Raw genomic sequence first — 16,834 nt, 5'->3', positions numbered from 1 at the left:
CATCACTCTTCACAATTTTGCAGCCTGGTACCACCCGGCGGGAGCTCAGGCCCATGGCCACGGTGGTCGTCCTGGTGGGAGGGGCGGGGGGATCAGACTCCAGGGAGGGCTGTACGACGGCCAGGCCCGCGATCGGGGGCTACCGATCGGCAGGTGCGCGTGATCTGAGGGGGCCTACTTCCTTCCGTGCGGGACCACAGTGTCGCTACACCATGTTGCGTGGCACTGCCGTGGAAATGGCCACCACGCGCATGCGCCGGTGTGGAAATGGCCACCACGCGCATGCGCCGGTGTGGAAATGGCCACCACGCGCATGCGCGGACCTGCGCCGGCAGTTCAGGGCTGCTTATCGGCGCCAGAGCAGCACGCAGCACTCCGGTACCATACTGGCCCCCTGTGGCCCACTGAATCGCTGAACCAAGAGGCCCGTTGACGCCAGTGGTTACGCCGGCGACAACACTTGGCCGGTATTTTGGAGAATCCCGGCCCAGGTTTTAACACAACCTGATGCCCAAACACAAAGCAGTTTCATGTGACTTGCAGTGAAAAAACATGGGCTTGATTCCGCCCCCGCTACCCCTGCTGCTACAGCAGTAATCACATCCAGGCAGCATTTTCAATTTACAGACCTGACATTATTTCAGGCACTCAGTTCAAGTTCATTCTTCGCCACAGATCAACCTACATTAATGTCATCTCGGAGTTGCCCGCCCCACCGATTACGGCAGAATCCCGTCCCATATGTAGCAAAATCTTGCATTTTCCGTGTGATTCTGAAGACTGTCCCGGTTTACTGTCTCCGCAAAGTCGGCAAACTAACATAGTTCAGAGTTGAACTAGAACAGAATGAATCTGTCTGCCCATCATTGCCAGGGATTGCTCATCATTCATGTTAAGTAGCTGGCATCCACTGTTCACTCTGTGTACAAATGTTTCAATGATTTAGTGATCTTTTGCTCCTCAAAACATGTACCTCCAAGTTCTAGGGAATGTTTGGTTCACTATACTCCTGTGAAAAAGACCATTGAGGATGTTTCTCAAAATAATGTTTTTTCTCATTCGATGTGCAATGATGATGTGATAAAGTTATGTCTGTAATTGATATTTTGACCTTATGACTTTCAGCACACTGCCCAATGAACGAGATCCACACGGATTCCTCAGGAGTCATATTGAGTCAAGGCTTCCCAGGAAATTATCCACATTTTCAGACCTGCTCATGGATTATTAAGGTGGATCCAGGTTTCAACATCACACTTCTAATCGAGTTCTTCCAGAGTGAAAGACAATTTGATGAACTGGAAATATTTGACGGTACATAAAATTAGAGTTATTAAATATTCATGTTGACCTGCTCTAGATATATTATATATGTACCTTTTTTATAACAGGACTAAATTTTTATTAAGGATTAAATTCAATCTGAAACATAGTTACATGGCTTTTGTTAACTCCCCAACATGTCACTCAAATTCTGTGAACCCAAATGTTCAACTTATCGAAGATAGCCCAGTACAGTTTGATCCTGACATTGTCTAATTTCCATATGCATTAAGAAGTGTGTGGGATCTTGGTCGTTATTTTCACACCATTCCCCATTCCTGTCCAGGAAGAGACAAATTGCAATCCTTCTGCAACATCCTGCATGATATTCATAAGCTCAACATGGACCGTATATCAATCCTGGGATATTCCGATCATTGTGGTTCCTCTACCACACTGTGCAGTTCATTTACTCACAACCCACTCAGAGAATATTTTTTTTCAATGCTGTATTATGTTGACAAAGCGTGTACAAGTACTGGAAAAGTATGTATATCCTCTAAACTGCATCTCCTTCTGCTGGTGTTGCATCAGTTGAGCTGATTCAGTGTATTCCTGGCCTAGGGCATCCTCCCTTGGTCCACTCAGGCAGCTGGAATGAAACATATTGCAGTAAAAACTCTTTTTTTCCTTGCAATCGTGAGTACTACTGATACAATTTGCAATCATCATACAAGTGATAATTTGAGCAGTGGATTATGCTTGATCAGTTATGCATCTGCTGTCCCAGATGTAACACTGATCATGGAACTGTTTTCCTGTGTGGGATGTCAGTTTGAATGTAGATCAGATTGACCATCTGATTGTCCTCGTCGAAACGCATCTCAGCATCGTTCATTAATCTTCGACCGCAAAGGTAGAGTTACCACTCGCATCAGTTTTAATAAGAGCAAGATTTAAACAAAATAACCATTCAAGTTGATATCATCATGGAGTCCTAACAGCAGTGACTTACATTTCTATAGGGATCCTTACTAATAGTTTACAGTCATAAGAATGAAATAACCAACATGGAACGAATGGAAGTGAACCAGCTACTCACGTTTGAACCTTTCTAATTCACTTGCGGGCTTGACAGTTACATTTTGCAGACATCACTTCGGGATTCTTTCTGTGTGGTCAGCATCGACCTTCCCACCTAGTAATCGGTTGTTGCACTGGTTTTCTGCAGATAAGAAAGTAGTTGATGATGAAAGGTTGTTGTCATAATATACACACAGGTATTTGACGGTGCACAGACAGGCAGTGATTGACACACAGGATGACCAGTGAACACATAGAACACAGCAGCCAATCACCAGACAGGACACAACCACTATAAAGCCAGAGGGCACTAGTTTTCCCGCTCTCTTGGGATCCAGCCTCTGAGACAGTCAGAGCCCGTGAGCAGCAACTAGAACATACACCATGTGGTAGTCAGATAGTCTGGTCAGGTTAGCCTCAGGTCTCCAGTCAAGTCAGCATAGTGTCAACCCACAGTTAAAGTATGTATGATAGTTAAGAGTTCAATAAAATCGAGTTGCATTTCTTCAAGTGTTGGAAGCCTGTCTCTCTCACTGCTGCAGTAAACGCAGTCCTCGCAGACCCGGCATACCCAACACAATGTTGTGACATATTTCAATAACCATCAAATGTTTGCGTGTGTATACATTCAGCAACTGTCTTTTGAATAAGGCTCCAGTTGCGTCTTGCTGTTTTAATTTTAAGGGGCAGAATACCTTAATACCAAATCCAAAGTTTTGGCATTCACCCATGTTCTAGTTGTTGACAGTTGCACATAGGTTAACTCTACATAGCTCTGATATGTAGCACAGTGGCTAGCACTGTTGCCTCACAGCTCCAGGGTCCCAGGTTCGATTCCCGGTTTGGTTCACTGTCTGTATAGAGTCTGCACGTTCTCCCTATGTCTGCATGGGTTTCCTCCGGGTGCTCCGGTTTCCTCCCATAAGTCCCGAAAGACGTGCTGTTAGGTAATTTGGACAATCTGAATCTCCGTCCATGTACCCGAACAGGCGCCGGAATGTGGCGACTCGGGGCTTTTCACAGTAACTTCATTGCAGTGTTAATCATAGAATTTACAGTGCAGTAGAAGGCCATTTGGCCCATCGAGTCTGCACCGGCCCTTGGAAAGAGCACCCCACTTAAGCCCACACCTCCACCCTATCCCCATAACCAGTAACCCCCACCCAACCTTTTTGGACACTTAAGGGCGATTTAGTATGGCCAATCCACCCAACCTGCACAGCCCTGGACTGTGGGAGGAAACCGGAGCACCCGGAGGAAGCCTACGCAGACATGGGGAGAACGCGCACAGACAGTGACCCAAGCCGGGAATTGAACCCGGGACCCCGGTGCCGCAAAACAACCGTGCCAACCACTGTAAGCCTACTTGCGACAATAAAGATTATTATATTATATAATGCATGTAGAACAAGAAAGACATTATTAACATAATGTTTCTATGTAACCACTTTGAGGCCTCTGTTTAAGCCCTCACATTTATAGCCCTTTGTGCTTTGTCGTATTCTTAGTTGCCATGGTACCATGCAAAATTAATTGACTATTAAATACAAATAGAGCGTTATTACGTAAAAATCATTATATTAATTATACTGAAAGCCAGGTGCTGTGTGCACATTTCACCCAAATGATTGATAATATTGTTATCCGCAGGCTCCTCAAGTCAAAAGCCCTTGCTGATCTCACTTAGCGGCAACTACACGTCTCCAATAACAGTTGTCAGCTCGGGCAATAAAGTATACCTCCGCTGGTCATCTGATCATGCCACCAGTCGAAAAGGCTTTAAGATCCATTATTCAGGTTAGTAAATATGTGGGACAGTTCTCCAGTAGCCAAGCCGTGGACTCAAATGTCTCCCTTGGATTTTGTGTGAGCCATGAGTTGGAGTGGAGGGATCCAGTGAAAGACGTATTTTTTAGTTGATGACCACCGTCTATTTCTCAAGAGTCCTGAATGTTCTCTGTCATTCTCGGCAATTAGGGGCCAAATTGAACGACGCCATAGCAGCTGACTCAGGACGCGACAAAGCTGTTAAATCACGCAAGAGGCCTCTCGTGAGATTTGCGATGCTCGGGACGCCACACCAGATCAAACAAGATCCCGCGAGGCGTTGTGATCTGGGATCCAGGTTTGCATATTTAAGTGCGCAGTTAAGAATACCTAAATGTGTCTGTCCTGGATTCTTGAGAGGCCTGGGATCAAACACTTACCCCTGGCAGTCCTCAACATGGTGACGTGGACCAGGCATAACAGCACCTGAGGGAGATCTCCCAGGCCAACGGAGGCCCCGGGTGGTCAGGCTCTGGGCAAGGTGGTATCCTGGCACTCCCGCCGCCACCCGGATACCTTGGCACTGCCAGACTGGCACTGCCACCTGGGGCACTGCCAGTGTGCCAGGCTGCCAGTGCCAAAGTTCCCAGGTGCCAGGTTGGCACTTCCAGGGATCGGGCCAGAGGGTTCCCTGTCCTTATGAGGTGGGGTGAGGGGAAGCTGGAGGACTCCTCAACAGGTAAGTGGAGGTGTCCGGAGGCGGCTGAGCTCATCAGCGCAGGAATTGAAAGTGAGTGCGGCCTTGGCAAGGCATTCCTCGCCAAGACCAAAATAAACAGAGTCCGTTTGATAGCGGGGTCGTTCTTGGCACTGCAGGTGCTGAGAAACACTTCGCTAAACCTACCCAAAACAGGACTCTGTTTTTTTTGGTATTAAATCGTGCCTGAAATCTTTCACTTTGTTTGGCACAAAATATTTCTGCCATGCACTGTCATAAACAAAATGATAATGTACAGAAGGGGCTGTTCCAGGTAGTTTGCTCCATTTCTGTTTTGCAGATCTGGAACAGGTAGGTGTTTGAAATTTAATTTAATCTCACTTGGAGAAATCCAAGTGGGTGTGACCCAGCCTGAATTGAATAAAATTTGAGACTCGTCTGCTGCCCCCAACTTAAAATGTCTTCATCTGCTGCAGCTTTGTTTCCTGGTGACTGACCTCTGAGCCAAAGCAGTGAGATGGATATTTTGTATTTGTCTCTTCATCTGAAACAAATTTCCTACCTTGCAATTCTATAAAATAAAAAAGCTCCAGTTCCAAAAACGAAAGGTAGCCACAAATCTGACCAGCAGTCCAATGGAAATGTGACAGTGCAATCATCACTGGTAAAAACTAAGAGGGACAACTGCACTTTCAATGAGGTTAATTTGTTTTTCCTCATTTTTTAAAGGGATCTCATCAAAGGTCTATCCACACTATATAATTAAAAATCTTGGCCCAGAAGGCAGTCCCCAGCCTTTGATAATGCCATTCAAAAACTGTGACGAGTAGAAATAGTGTCTGAGCCAACATTGGTATCTCTTCTTGCACTCTGGCTGAGATGGGAGCTGACAGTGTTCAGCATTGTAGGTGTAGACCCATATTTTACCAGTCAGTGATAAGTACAACCTATCCCATACATCTACCATTATCTTCCCTTCTAAACTGTGCAACCCCGTGATATCCTGCGTTCTTTCTCTACCTTACAAGTTGCAAGTTGCAGTGAACAAAAGTATTTTTTACGGCCACTTGAGGCCTGCACCAGAATGCAGATTCTACTACTCCATGGCAATGGTAAGATTCACTATCCAGGTGAGTAAATACGTGGGAAAGTACTCGAGTAGCCACGATGTGGCGGGTTCCCTACCCTTATTAGGTGGGGTGAGGGGGAGCTCAAGGACCCCCCAACAGGTAAGTGGAGGTGTCCAGAGGTTGCTAAGCTCATCAGTGCAGGAATTGAAAGTGAATGCGGCCTTGGCAAGGCATTCCTCGCCAAGGCCAAAAAGGTCAAATGTCTCAAGGGCCAAACTCTCCTCTGGGAAAAATGACCATCACCTTTGTGACTTCCTGGAGTCCCACTACTTGGATGAACAAGTGTAGATGCCAGCATGCTTTGCTCCATCATAAAGCTCTTGCTATCATGGTGTTATGCTTCAGTCTACTTGCACTCCATGTTCCTTATAATAATCTTTTAGATTTGGAGTCAGGCTTGTATGTTTCAGCTTAATGATTTAGCATGTGGAAATCCAGGCTGAACTGAGGCTTCCAGCAGTGTGGACACAAAGACATTGGTGGGGTTTAATCAGTTCTTTCTTCTCAAAGGGTGTTTTACCTTAGCAATCAGGAGGCACATGGAGAAACTTCAAAATGGTGATGCTATGTTGTTTTTGGAGATTGGGAAATGTTGAGAAATGGATTGCAAAATCAGCTTTATATGGTATTGGTGTAAAACATGCAGTACAAGTGAATTGACAGTGTAAAATATTTCCCAATTCTACTAACAACCCAAGTTGCTATGCTGTTTATTTAGTAACAATTAGACAAGTTAACTTCCATGATCGGCACGCAGCATGCGGCTTAGTTACTGAATGACTTGGCGCAGTCCAGATGGGAGGTATTAGTTGTCTTCCTTCTTACCCAATGGGTTGGAAGGTATTTAAAGCTGTGCTTATTCAGTTTAGCCCAATGGGATCCCACTGAGAATATTTATACGCTTATTCAGTTTTGCCCAATGGGATCCCACTGAGAATATTTATACGCTCCCAAAGACTTTGTGTCCTACTGCCCAGAATGCAGTGGTAAATATCCAAGGGAATGCTGCATGTCTAAATAGATAGCAACATAAATAACCTGCTACTAACTCCTGAAATAGAGATAAATCTGACATCCTTGCAGACCATTTGTGAATCCCAGATAGGCCAAGGGACCCCAGTTTGAAAAACCCTTGACTTAAAAGGAAGACTGAAAATGGTTATGAAATGGGTAATGAAATCACGTTAAAAATACATTTAATGCGTATTTTGAGAAATTTCTACTTTAATTTATCTTAATAGCAAGAATGGCCATTTCAAGGCTTGCTTATAGACAGACTGAGCTTAACAACTTGTCCTTCACTACTGGTCTTCGCATTTATGAGGTCGCAACTTAAGTGAACAACTGACTACTATTCCATTTATTAACTATTCCATTTATTAACTATTCCAACTCTTAGTCTGAGATGAGGTAGACGTGAATAAATTAATCCATCTTTCCACTTCCCACCCCCGCCATGAAATTGCTGCTATCTTACCCCTGATTCAGATATCAGTGTGATTATTCTGTACTGATACCTAAAGCATGAGGGCAAAGCCATTAATCTAGTATGTTAGTGTATGCAGCAGTGTAGGATGAGGCTCAAAGAGAGTCTACTTCTGGTCGATATTAATTCCACATTACAATGTCACAGCTGCTATTAACAAGCTCCTTAAACACAATTTGATGCTTATTCCAGTGTTGGAACAATGTTTGATGTCCATTGATGCTTGAGGCTACAGAAACTAACTGAACATGAGCAGCATCAAAGGCTTCTATGTATCGGACTCCATTTCAGAAACACTGAATTGAAGGAGAACATCGATTTATGCAGCCAATCAAAATAACGGCTTGCATTTATGTTTTGCCTTTCATTTAGAAAATATCTCAATGTGTTTCATGGAAGAGGAACAGATTTTAAGCTGTAGTGGAAAGGCTGGGCAAAATGACTGGCAGTGTAGTTGTGAAGATTTGTTTTAAGAAGGGTTTTAAAATGAGGGGTCAAGTGACAAGACAGAGGAGGTTAGGGAGAAATTTCCGAAGAGTAAAGCTGAAGCACATTAAGGTTCTGACACTAACCATGGAGCGGGAGAATGGTGAAAGGTAACAAGGCATGGTGCAGTGGTGTCATTGAGGACAGTATCAGCAGCAGTAGAACCTACCTGGAATTGTTGTGTTGGAGACTGATGATGGTTTTTTAGTTAGCCAGCATAGGAGGATTGCTGGTTCAGGGCCGGTACCTTACAGTCAAGGTCCAAGATGTTTACTCAGCAGTCATGCTAAGATCCAGGACGCTAGAGTCAAGGATCTGGAACTGATCTGTATCAGAGAAGAGTGAGAGGAAGGAGTCAGGTTAAAAAGCAATGCAGTAGTGGTCCTTTAATGCTGACTTGGAAGATAGACGAATTGCAGAGGTGAGTAAATAGCCAATCTCAACAGAGGACTAATGGCGGATTAAGAATCTACTGTTGAACCCACAAAGACAGAGTTTTATCTCAGCATAATCTTGAAAACCAATTCTATGAGGGAGTTCAGATAACTTTTTAAACCACAAAATAAGGTTTATGCAGTATTTCCTTCTTTTGTAAATACTTAAATGGGATTTATGCCTTTTGAGTCGAGATTATGAGTGATGGTTGTGCCTTTGTCGGATCAACTCAATGGGTTGTACTTTCCCTGCCCTTAGCGGGGATGTTTTGGGCTGAGGGGCACTGAAAATAGGGTGGGTGCCCAGCCCACCGTCTTCCCACCCACCTCTAAGCTCACCCCAATAATCTGCATGTAGGGAATGGGGAGCTTGATATTTAAATAAAGCTCTTTAAAATGCGGGAAGAGGGGGGGTGTGGTGATACACCACTGTACTTCCCTACCATTGTACATAGTATATAATAGTTGTGTGTAACGTGGCCCTGTAATACTGTGTATTGTACTGTAGCTCTGTAGAGGTTCGGTCACCGGTAGGTAACCCGACCTGGCCATGGAGAGCTCCGCCTTAGCCACTCCCCCGGGAGTTACTTATAAGAACCCTCTTCTGGGACCGGCCCCATTCTGTCTGGGGTCGTCTGTGTCGGGTAAGCCTCCCATGTAGTATATTAAAGCCTTAGTTAAAGTCTCACATGTCTTTGTGGTTCTTGACGCTTCATGCATCAATTTAATATACTACAGTTATAATGGAGGCTGCTCTGAAACCCGACAAGCTCTCGCTCGACCCCCACGCTCCACGCGCGGATCACCTTTTCAACTGCTGGCTCCGGTGTTTCGAGGCCTACCTGGAAGCATCCTCCGCCTTCGCCAAAACGGACGCCGACTGACTCAACCTCCTGTACTCATGGCTCGACTACGGGCTTTTCAACCTCATCACGGGAACTACGACCTATGCCGATGCCATCGTGAAGCTCAAAAGCCGGTATGCACAAACTGTTAATTCTATTTACGCCCGCCACCGCCCCGCCTCCCGGCACCAGCAGCCGGGTGAACCCCTATCCGTGTTCATCCGGGACCTCCGTGCCCTCGCGCTCACCTGCAACGCGCCAGCAGTCTCCGCTGAGCAGAACACTGGGGCCCTGGATCTTGATGCCTTTGTAGCCGGCATCGCTTCCGTCCCAATTCGCCAACTCCTACTGGCACAAACTAAACTGACTCTGGACACGGCAGTCACTATGGCAGAGGCCCAACAGGCAGCCTACGACAATAATGCGTCCTACACTCCTGAACAAACTTCCTATACGCCTGCCCACGCTCCCTACGTGGCCGCTACCTCCCAGCAACAACCCCTGCAAGTCACGGCCCACCCAGCCACACCAGCAGTAAAAATAATGCCTTGGCCCCAGTGTTACTTTTGTGGCCAGGCAAAACACCCCAGGAAACGCTGCCCTACTAGAGATGCTACCTGTTCAGCCTGTGGCAAGAAAGGCCACTTTGCAAACGTCTGCCGCTCCACTGCTACCTCGGGGTCCAACGCCGCAGCCTGTTAGTCCGGGGTGCGCCATCCTCCGTTCCCGGCTCGCTGTTCGACATGTGCGACGCAGGGGCGCCGCCATCTTTGATCATCCCCGGCCCGGCGCACTTCACTTCCGGTTCGCCGATCGTCACCTCCGGTTCGCCGATCGTCACTTCCGGTCCGCCGCCGATCGTCGCTTCTGGGTCCGCCCCGCCGCCGATTGTCACTTCGGTCCTGGGCACTCGACCTCTGGCCCCCTCTCCACGTGGTCTGCATGGGCGCCGCCCGGAACACCGACTTACGTCACTTCCGGTCCGCCGCCGATTGTCACTTCCGGTCCTGCGCACTCGACCAAAATGCTGCAAACAAAGGAGATGCAGCCAACGACAGCAACCTGGCCTCCAACAGCAACCTAGCCTCCAACGACGCCTGGGCGCCGCCACCTTCTCCCACAGGCCGCTCCCCGGATCCTGCACCCTTCTCCAACAGCTCCACCATCGCATCCATCGTCCTCGACCAGGGCCGACCGCATCAGCTCGCCAGATCCACCATGGAGGTTCAGGTAAACTGTTACACTGTTACCTGCCTCTTCGACAGCGGCAGCACGGAGAGCTTCCTGCACCCGGACACCATGCGCCGCTGCTCCCTCAGGGTACTACCCACGCGCAGGCATATTTTCATGGCCTCCAACTCCCAGTCGGCCGAGGTTTCGGGCTACTGCATCGTCACCCTCTCAGTGAACGGCGCGGTGTTCCAGGATTTCAAATTCACCTCTGCGCCCCCGCGATCCTCGGCCTGGACTTCCAATGCCACCTGCGCAGCCTCACCTTGCATTTTAACGGCCCCCTCCCCCCCCTCACGGTCTCCAACCCCCAGTTCTTCCCTGATCCCCCCCCGGGTCTCATCTGTAGTCTCTCCACGCTCAGGATCCCCCCCCCCCTTCACTGTTTGCTAATCTCACCCCCGACTGCAAGCCCGTGGCTACTAAAAGTCGGCGTTACAGTTTTGGGGACTGCCAATTCATTCGAGCGGAGATTAAGCGCCTTCTCTCGGAAAATATCATTGCTCCCAGCACCAGCCCCTGGCGAGCCCATGTGGTGGTTGTCAAGTCTAGCGAGAAACACCGCATGGTCATTGACTACAGTCAGACCATCAACCGGTACACGCTGCTTGATGCGTATCCCCTCCCCCGCATATCTGACATGGTCAACCAGATTGCACAGTACCGGGTGTTCTCCACCATAGACTTGAAATCCGCCTACCACCAGCTCCCTATCCGCCCGGAGGACCATAACTTCACGGCCTTCGAGGCGGACGGCCGCCTCTACCACTTTCTTAGGGTACCCTTTGGCGTCACCAATGGAGTCTCGGTCTTCCAACGGCAGATGGACCGAATGGTGGACCAGAACAGACTGCGGGCTACCTTCCCATATCTGGACAACGTCACCATCTGCGGCCACAACCAGCAGGACCATGATGTCAACCTCACTAAATTCCTCCAAACTGCCAAACGCCTCAATCTCACGTAGAACGAGGCAAAATGTGTTTTTGGCACCACCCGCCTTGCCATACTCGGCTACGTGGTGGAGAACGGTGTCCTCGGCCCCGATCCCAACTGTCTGCGCCCCCTTCTCGAACTCCCCATTCCCACCTGCCCCAAAGAACTGAGGCGATGCCTCGGGTTCTTTGCCTACTATGCCCAGTGGGTGCCCGAGTACGCTGACAAGGCCCAACCCCTCCTCTGTTCCCCCTCATTCCCCCTCCCGCCCGAGGCCTGCCAGGCCTTCCACCTCCTAAAAACCACTATCGCCAGAGCCGCCATGCATGCGGTAAACGAGTCTGCACCATTCCAAGTCGAGAGCGATGCCTCCGACTTTGCCCTGGGTGCCACCCTCAACCAGGCGGGCAGGCCCATCGCCTTCTTTTCCCGCACACTCCAAGGCCCCGAGATCAACCACTCCTCTGTTGAGAAGGAGGCACAAGCCATAGTGGAAGCCGTCCGGCACTGGAGGCACTACCTGGCCGGAAAACCATTTACCCTCGTTACTGACCAACGATCAGTTGCGTTCATGTTCGACAACAAACAACGAGGTAAAATCAAAAATGATAAGATATTACGGTGGAGGATCAAACTCTCCACCTACAATTATACTATCTTATACCGGCCAGGTAAGCTCAATGATCCTCCTGATGCCCTGTCCCGTAGTACTTGTGCCAACGCACAGGATGACCGGCTGCGGGCACTACATAATGACCTCTGTCACCCGGGCGTCAGGCAGCTCTACCACTACATCAAGGGCCACAACCTACCCTTCTCAGTCGAGGAGGTCAAGGCCATGACTAGGGACTGCCAAGTCTGTGCGGAGTGCAAGCCGCAATTCTACAAGCCAGACAAGGCGCACCTAATCAAGGCCACCCGCCCCTTTGAACGTCTCAGCATTGACTTCAAAGGGCCCCTCCCCACCCACAACCGCAACACGTACTTCCTCAACGTCATCGACGAGTACTCGCGGTTCCCCTTCGCCATTCCCTGCCCCGACACGACCTCCGCCACCGTCATCAAAGCGTTGCACGACCTCTTCATGCTGTTCGGTTATCCCAATTACGTTCACAGTGACCGGGACTCCTCCTTCATGAGTGAGGAGCTGCGTCGGTACGTTGCCTCGAGCAGGACGACCAGCTACAACCCCCGGGGGAACGGACAGGTGGAGAGGGAGAACGCGACTGTTTGGAAGGCCGTGCTGCTAGCCCTCAAGTCCAAAGGCCTACCAGTCTCCCGTTGGCAGGAAGCCCTCCCTGCTGCACTCCACTCCATCTGGTCTCTTTTGTGTACTGCAACGAATGCTACCCCATTGTACATAGTATATAATAGTTGTGTGTAATGTGGCCCTGTAATACTGTGTATTGTACTGTAGCTCTGCAGAGGTTCGGTCACCGGTAGGTAACCCGACCTGGCCACGGAGAGCTCCGCCTTAGCCACTCCCCCGGGAGTTACGTATAAGAACCCTCTTCTGGGACCGGCCCCGTTCTGTCTGGGGTCGTCTGTGTCGGGTAAGCCTCCCATGTAGTATATTAAAGCCTTAGTTAAAGTCTCACATGTCTTTGTGGTTCTTGACGCTTAGTGCATCAGGGGGGTTGGGAGTTCAATCTTCAGGGGCTTCCCTTTGTCAATTGGGGAAAGTCCTTCTAGACCGAACCCCACCTCCCTACCTTTCTACCTGCCCTCTGCCTTAAACCCACCCCATCCCTTCCCCGACCAGCCCAAACCCTCCCTGCCCAAGAATTGCCTGCTCCAGAGATGGGTTTGCTTCATCTTACTCGTTGCAGTCCAAGCAGCAATGGCCAATGTTGTCTTGCTGCTGCTGGCACTAATGGGGTTGCTGGGTCATCGGATTGGCTGGCAGTTCCAGAGGGCGGAATTTCCTCACTTAGCCCTCGTTTAGCCCTCCCACCATGTTTTATGGCTGTGGGGTGGAGCAGGGTGGAGCATTTTGGCTCCACGCCGACCAATATTATTCAGCCTGATGATTCAAACACCACAGTATTTTGTGTTTCTGCATTCCTGCTGTTTTATTAGTTTGATTGCACATTGAGATGCTATGTGAGAGTGGGCATTATGGCTTGGATACAGGTTTTCCTGGTTTCCCACCCATCATGAATTCCGTCAATTTCAAATGGACATGAAAGGCCAGCAAGCCTGTCGATTATTTTGGGATCCCTTCAAGTTCCTCAACAATGTTTTCTTTCCATTATTATGTTGCAGAATATGGAAGAAGTTGTTTCCCAAGCGCATATATCACAGGAATTCATGCCAGAGAGACCACTTGCCACTGGAAGTAAACTGTATTTGCTAAGCACTGAAGTGACTGTAAGCAGAATACATAACAATCGTACCTGAGGGGAATTTCCTCCACAGGTTGTTTCCCACAGAAAGCAGTGGAAAATTGTGCCATCTGTTGCAAGATGGCCAAAGCTGCCAACTTCCACCAGACTGTTATCACTAGCTTCATTTTCTCTTACCCCACCACCTCCCAGGTCACCATTTGGGCCATTGGGAAAAGCAACTTAGAGTGCCGCCCTCACATCTGTCAGATAAGTGACGGATCCATTGTTAAGCATGTCCGGCTCTCTTCCTTACCCCATTAAATACCACAGGAATGGATCACTCCCATATTCTCTGGGTTCCTGGGGCGGGATTCTCTCAGCCCAGGGCCGGATTCTCCGCACGGAGAATCGCCGCCATTGGTACCGGCGTGTTTGGCGCGGCGCGGGTCGCGGGCCGCTCTACACGGCTGGCCCACCAATTCTCATGCCGGGATGGGCCGAGTGGCCGTCGTGGAAACGCTGAGACCCGCCGGCGCCATTCTAACCTGCTCTCAGCCGGTGGGAACCTGGCATGGAAGGATCGGGTGGGGGGTGAGGGGGGGCGCCGACACCGGGGGGGGGGGGGGTGGGGGGCCTCCGATGCGGCCTGACCCACGATCGGGGCCTTCCGATCGGCGGGCCGGCCTCTCTGGCTGGGGGCCTCCTTTCCTAAGCCCCAGCCCCTATAGTCCTGCGCCATGTTGTGTCGGGGCCGGCGGGTTGAAGGAGGCCACTGCAAATGCGCGGGTTGGCGCCGGCGCCACTGCACATGCGCTGATCCCACATGCCCAGTTCGCGCTGGGATTGGCAACTGGAACGCCGCAAACCACTCCTGCGCCGTGCTGGCCCCCTTTCGGGGCTAGAATTAGGCCTGGACACTCTGCCACGTGATGAGAAAACTATTGGAATGGGGGAAAATTTGCTGGGAAAAATATTTTGGAACCCGGCCTTGAATGTGAATGGCCACAAGTCGGAAAGTGACTTAAAGGGTGCTTGACTACCCTTAAATGGGGTTGGCTGTAATTCTTCTGTTACAAGGTGTCATGATATCCACATTAGCATATCATGGTGCAATCACACACACACTGATGGACAGGTAGTTGGACCAACCAACACACACACAACATCACAGCCAATCACTAGTGAGACCACACGCACTATAAAACAGGGAACACCACAGTTCCCGCTCATTCTACCAGGAGACAGCTCAGAGCACAGAGCTCACAGCGCGCCACTCAGACATACACCATGTGCTGAGTGCCTCACTAAGATAGTGATAGGGCTGGGTCCACAGGTTAGCTGGTGAAGCACGAACCTCAGCCAGCAGTTATTAGTTGTTATTGTTTAAGACAATAAAACAGAGTTGTACCATCTACAACCGTGTTGGATAATTTGTGTATCGGAACACCCAACACGACACAAGGGAGTGATTAAAGTGCATTGAGTGTGGGGCTAAGGATTCCAACTTTTGGCAATAGCTATTTGGTGGTGTTGATGCCAGAAGTGCGGCAAATATAGCTCTGTTGCATGTTGGAGCTGCAAGGTTGGAGGTCGCAGGTGAATTCCTTCATCTGGGTCCGCCATACCCAAGAACTTTAAATTGTGCAGTAAAATCTGTAAATGTAAGTGTTTGGGGTAAGCAACTTCCTGAGCTGAAGGTGCATTCGAAAATTAAACTCTGTCAAGAATTGGTCTTGGATAGCGTTCTTGGAGTAGCCAAAGGGTTCACAGCACTGAATGAGGCCATTCAGTGTCTTGAGCCATGCTGACTCTCTGTAAGACCAATTTAGCTGAGCCCTTACCCCATCCTTTTCCATAGCCCTGCATTGTTTTTTTTCATTTTGTGTGCTTATCTAGTTTCCTTTTGAAAGCCACAATTGAACCTTCCTTCTCCTTATCAGTCGGTGCATTACAGATCCTAACCACTCCTGCATACTTTCCTCCTGTTGTCTTTGGGTCTTTTTTGCCAATCACCTTAAATCCATGTCCTCTGGTTCTCAACGTTTCTACCTATGGAATTACCCATCCTCTTCAGTTTACCATGCAGCAATAATTGCCACAAGGCAAGGAACATTCAGTAGAAAGAGTTAAAAGCTTGAGCAATAAAGAAGCCATCTGGAGGGCCAAAAAATCAATACGAGATTTTTGATGCAAAGTAGGAAAAACACTCACTGCAAAAATATTACTCTTCAATATTCAACAGCATAGAACATAGAACAGTACAGCACAGAACAGGCCCTTCGGCCCTCGATGTTGTGCAGAGCAGCAAACTTCTTTTAAGAAATTCTTAAAAATTGACTTCCTGTCATGTACCCATGAGCAAGCAGCATCATGGGCTTGGAGCCTCACGCCTGAACTCACAGACTTCAGTGTGGGACCTAATTTGCATAATTTCAATGCTGACACTGGTTTCCTTGCTAGTAACAAGTAATCTTTCTTGATATCAAGATCACTTGCCAGACGATCAACGATCCTTCAAATCTGGCAAAAGATTGGCAGAAGGTCATCACACATCCTCTGCCAGTGATGGGCAGTGAAACTGATGGGTGTTTCAAAAAAATCATTCCTCACATTGTTGCTCTTATTAGCCTTAGTTTTATTAGCTCTAATTCTGTCACCTTTGCTCATGAGTCGCCAGGTATCTTTCTGATACCGCCACCTGGTTCAAGCTCTAGTTATGATTAATAAGACAGCACACCACTTAGTGAGAGTAAAACCAATGGTCATTTATTGTTTAGAGCAATAAATACTTATACAATAATCCTACTTTCTAGACTACTACCTACCACTACAGGCCAATACCTAACTTTTGGGAATGGCCCACCAGGTCAGGGAAACGAATGGCTTATCGAATTGGGTCTGGCCTGCGGGATTCAAAGGCTGATACAGGTCGATGGCTAGGAGTCTCTATCGGGTAGCGATCGCTGGAGTCAAACTTACGGTTTCTGGTCGATGGTTCTTGCGAAGGTTGCGAGCAGGAGAAGAAGGGAGAGAAGGGTCGATCTGAACTTGGCCCCTATCTTTATAGTTCCCAGGGGCTTCCCGCCTCTTGGGGCGGACCTTGACCCTGGTCCCAAGTGATTGGACTTG

The 16,834-nt window shown here is 48.8% G+C and overlaps 1 protein-coding gene across 1 annotated transcript in view; it reads left to right on the top strand.

Moving 5' to 3' along the window:
* Positions 1-16,834, top strand: part of csmd2 (CUB and Sushi multiple domains 2) — a 995,459-nt gene that overhangs the window by 802,896 nt on the left and 175,729 nt on the right. The window contains exons 44-45 of the mRNA XM_072502405.1: positions 1,126-1,314; positions 3,997-4,143. Coding sequence (XP_072358506.1) covers positions 1,126-1,314; positions 3,997-4,143 — 336 coding nt within the window. The remainder of the gene's footprint in view (positions 1-1,125; positions 1,315-3,996; positions 4,144-16,834) is intronic.

The sequence above is a fragment of the Scyliorhinus torazame genome, chromosome 1, assembly GCF_047496885.1.
Source record: "Scyliorhinus torazame isolate Kashiwa2021f chromosome 1, sScyTor2.1, whole genome shotgun sequence".
In the NCBI taxonomy this organism is placed as follows: Eukaryota; Metazoa; Chordata; class Chondrichthyes; order Carcharhiniformes; family Scyliorhinidae; genus Scyliorhinus; species Scyliorhinus torazame.
The sequence above is the reverse complement of the archived record's forward strand: the minus strand, read 5'-3'. Positions and strand labels throughout refer to the sequence as shown.